This window comes from Trypanosoma equiperdum (assembly GCF_001457755.1).
Source record: "Trypanosoma equiperdum strain OVI genome assembly, contig: ctg_514, whole genome shotgun sequence".
In the NCBI taxonomy this organism is placed as follows: Eukaryota; Euglenozoa; class Kinetoplastea; order Trypanosomatida; family Trypanosomatidae; genus Trypanosoma; species Trypanosoma equiperdum.
Window position 1 is genome coordinate 24790 of NW_027124437.1, and position 4531 is coordinate 29320.

The window sequence follows — 4531 nt, forward strand, 5'->3', positions numbered from 1 at the left end:
ATGTGGAATGTTATTACTTTACATAGTTTCGGTGGTACAACCCATGCACCAATAACTCACTACTCGTGCAATTGAAGCAATAGAATATATATATACACATATATACACGCGTGAAGTTATATTTATAAACATTATTTTACTCAAAAAAACAATAAAAAAAATAGGGCTGTTCACAACAGGGGAGGAAGTACAAGAAGGATGCATGCGCACACATCGAACATAAAATTTCAAATACGAGTTCTAAATTAAAAGCGAATGGCTGTGGTGTGCTGTGTTTTCAACTTGGACCCATACACTTCCTTTCATATCGTCGTTTAATTGTACACAACACATTTTTTCCGTCCTATTTTTTTTAAAAAAAGATTAAATTTAAAGGAGCACATTTGAGGGATGAGGAGGCCTCCTTTGCCGTTTTTTTTTCTTTTTGGTTTTTTTTGTTGCGTATTTGAGATGTCTCTTCCACAGCAAAGCAACAAAAAAAACTAAATGATAAAACGTTTATGGCAGGACCAAAAAAAAAAAAAAAGAAAGGCACCCAATAATATTGAGCATACCTTTACGATGTTTCTTCAGCATTGAGGGAATTCTTCTTGCGACTGTTTGACAGTAAATCTTCACATGGATGAGGAATATGTATTATTTGTTTTCTTTTGCATATGAACTTCACTCGAGAAACCCGACTTAAATAATAACTTTGCGAGCTTTAAATCGCTTCCAAGTCTTCTTCAGTACTGATCTTTCCTCTTCTACGCTTCTTAAATAACTCAAAAGCATTGCGTTTCTGTCCTGATGCGGTTTCATAGTACCTTGTCGTGATGCCATTTGCATTTAGTTAATGAGGCACATTAATAATAAGAAGGAAAAAAAAAAGAAACACGGATGGGTGGTGCCTTCCTCAGTTGTGAATAAGAAAGGTTTGCCGCTGCCTCGTGTTGTAATTGTGTGAGTTAAGTGCCTTGCAATCAAAGTATCGGCGCAGTGGTTAATACTTGGAAACATTTGTTGTTTTTTAAAGCGTGGAGCTGTGCCAAGACGGAGAGTTTGTAATCACCGCATTATAATCAACATCATGTAATTGCATTCCCTCCCCCCATTTTCAAAAACAAAAGATGAAGGAGCCCACAACGAAGAAAGGAGAGCAAAGATGCTGATGCGGTAATAACTAAAGAAGGGGGTTGTTGTGGAACATTTTTAAAAAGGGAAATGTTTTCTCTGCCCGTTGGGTCATAGGAAAAGTCATTAACGATGTCTTTCGATTTTGTGGGTTAAGCCACGGGAGAAGGGTTGCATTTGTTGATAAACACCTTTTGCGGCCACCGCTTCTTTTTGTTTGTTTGCACATGTGCATGCGCTTTGGTGGAGGACTGAGGTCCGAAACTCGGGTTGAAGTTACGCAACCTTTTCCCCATACTGCAACAGGCAAGACCTTTACATATATGGTACTTGTTTCCGTTACAAATCCCCGTTCCGCTCTTGCATTAGTTTCACGAAATCCCCGTCTTTTCTCACCTGTCACTGCAAACACACTCTCTTTACAGGGCTGGTTTTTAGACAAAAGTGATCATTAAAATCAGAAGGATGCTCGGGTTTGACTCAGCTAATGAATTCATCGTCTACGTCACCTTCCTCTTCTTCGGAATGTCGGTGGTGGTGGTGACAAACTCCATCTTTTCGATGCCATTCTTCTTCATCGAGTACTACAAGTATGCGCAGGGGAAACCTGATGCAAAGCCAGAGGACCCGAAGTTCTGGAAACATATGTTTACCTACTACAGTATTGCAGCGTTCCTCGTAGAGTTGGTTTTGGCGTCGCTCATGCTTACGCCAATCGGACGGCGGATCTCTGTAACCGTTCGCCTCGGTGTAGGTCTTGTCATTCCAATTGTGTTGGTATTCTCCGTGATGATGGTTACTATCGTTACGACAACAGAAACCGGTGCCAAGGTGACCATCATGCTCATTGCTATCGCAAATGGCGTAGCGATGACGCTTTGCGATGCTGGAAACGCCGCACTCATCGCCCCGTTTCCAACGAAATTTTATAGCTCCGTCGTGTGGGGTATCGCTGTGTGCGGCGTCGTCACATCTTTCTTCTCGATCGTCATAAAAGCATCCATGGAAGGCGGTTATCACAACATGCTCATACAGTCGCGCATATACTTTGGATTGGTCATGTTTATGCAGGTGATATCTTGCGCCCTTCTAGTGTTGCTAAGGAAGAACCCTTACGCCCAAAAGTACGCGGCAGAGTTCCGATATGCAGCGAGGAAAGGGATCGATGATAAGGGCGCAGGTGGTGACGAAGGAAACGGCGCAGCAAAAGGGCCGGCCGATCAGGATGATGACCCCCACGGAGGCGATGATACTGACAAAGGAAATGTAATGACCGCCACTGTAGATCCTGACACAATGAAGGACATGGACCAGGTGGAAAACATCACGACTTCGCAGCAGATGTTAATGGCAAGGGTATGGAATGTGTTCTGGCGCGTTTGGCCCATGCTGTTCGCATGCTTCATGGTTTTCTTCACCACATTTCTCGTCTACCCTGCCGTGTACTTCGCCATCAAGGCAGATACGGGTGACGGCTGGTACTTGACGATCGCTGCCGCATTGTTCAATTTGGGTGATTTCTTGTCGCGTCTTTGCCTTCAGTTCAAAGCCTTACACGTCTCACCGCGGTGGGTTCTGATTGGGACGTTTGCGCGTATGCTGCTCATTATCCCACTTGTGCTTTGCGTGCGAAGCATCATCACCGGCCCTTGGCTCCCTTACATTCTTGTCCACGCTTGGGGCTTCACGTACGGTTGTTATGGTGGAATATCACAAATCTACGCGCCGCGCACCGGCTCACTGACAACAGCTGGCGAGCGGTCTCTTGCCGCAAATTGGACTATCATTTCGCTCCTGGGTGGCATCTTCGTTGGCGCCATGTTCGCCCTGGCTGTCAATGAGGGGCTTCCCAAGTAGCACTAATCGTCATACGCATACTGTTCAGCGGTGGTGGAGGGGTAGGTCACGACATAAACGTAAAACGGTAATAAACAGGTAAATGAGTAATATTGTCTAACAAATAGTAACTAGTGGCGAGTAGGCATATGTAAAGGAAAAAGGCTCAGCACATGCAGCCGCATGTAGAGGAAAGAACTTCAAGGTAACTTGTTTAAGAGCGTGCTGAAAGAAAGGGAAAAATTAATGATAATAATAATAATAACTGCAACTCGCAGCTGGGATTTAAAGGAAAAATGGGATTACCGTTAACGTACACCGATTCGCCAAATCATGGTCTTTCCTCGTTGACGACTTTACCTTTTTGATCTTGATTTTTTTTTTCTGGGTCGTCAGACTTACTCCATGCCGACGCGCACACGAACACAAGCACTTCTCTCGAGTGCCTGAGGCAACTGTGTCAATGGAGGTATTTCCATTAGTTTTCATGAAATTTGCAAATTCGCCCGACCAACAAAATTACCGCCCTTCTTTAATGGTGTGTGATCGCAAGCGTTTTGTCCCCACAAGACTTACGTGGTGAAACGCCGATCCCAGTATCGTGGCTGGCTAAAGTTGTTGGTTGGTTTCTCGCTCTCTTTTTTTTTATGTTCCTTTACAAAAAAAAAAAAAGTTGCTTCGTCAACTTAAAATTTGAATTTTGATGGAAGGATGCGCGATGACACTTGTGCACCACATTCCTTTGTGTTTCACGCTCACATAGGCCGAGTCACGGAACCTCCACGTGAATCCCATGCTTGGACTAAGTCTTTAAAAAAATCGAATACGTACTTGCCCTCCTACCGCTTGTTTAAACGTGTGAAGGTCCCGAAGGTTACATACATGTAATGCACAAGTAATACGCAGTACAGTCACTGCGTAATCGCTGCCGTTGAATAAGGAATGAACAGCAAGCGTTAAGTAGAGCCTTCTTACTAGCAAACTACTTCGTCTCGGCGAAGTCATGTTACCGCTACCCGAGAAGAACCTGGCTGGAAGTGGTGGACCACATACGCGTCCGTGAGGCACAAGGCCTCTTTTACCGCACGACGCACCACACCTTATGTGGATGGGGTTTCCCATCACCCGCTCCACTCGGGAAAGGTGCCTTTACACGACCGTAAAAGGCAGTCGTGCAATTTGAAGCTCGTAACCACTAGTATTGTGGTGGTCATGCGCCTGTTGAATTACCAAAGGTAGACGATGTTAGCCGCAATTTGTTTGGACGTGTGGGAGCTAGGTCTACCCGTTGAAGCGCAAAGTTTACTTTTAGTTAGTGTCAACACCGCCGTTTCTTTACGGAATAAATAGGGACCCGGTGAACGGACTCGGCGTAAAAAGGTGCGTTATTTGCACAAAAAGTCATGTCCAATTAATTTATTGTGCGTATGAATTTATCCTCTGCGGGAGGAGCGGACTCGCCCACGCGTCAAAATTATACCGGTTTTTTTTTCAGTTTGTCGCCCCCGGCCGAAACGAGGTCTACTATAGCCAGCAAGGGATGCGAGGGAAAATGCATTTACACACTGCCCGCTCCAAACAA

General features: G+C 44.7%; 1 protein-coding gene across 1 annotated transcript; it reads left to right on the forward strand.

Annotated features, from left to right (window-relative positions):
• Window positions 1-1578: 1578 nt before the first annotated feature.
• Window positions 1579-2970, forward strand: TEOVI_000216000 (adenosine transporter 1; the record flags this gene model as incomplete). Its single annotated transcript, XM_067225270.1, has 1 exon — window positions 1579-2970. One exon carries the CDS (start codon window positions 1579-1581, stop codon window positions 2968-2970), a length of 1392 nt encoding a protein of 463 aa, XP_067081371.1.
• Between the last annotated feature and the right edge of the window lie 1561 nt (window positions 2971-4531).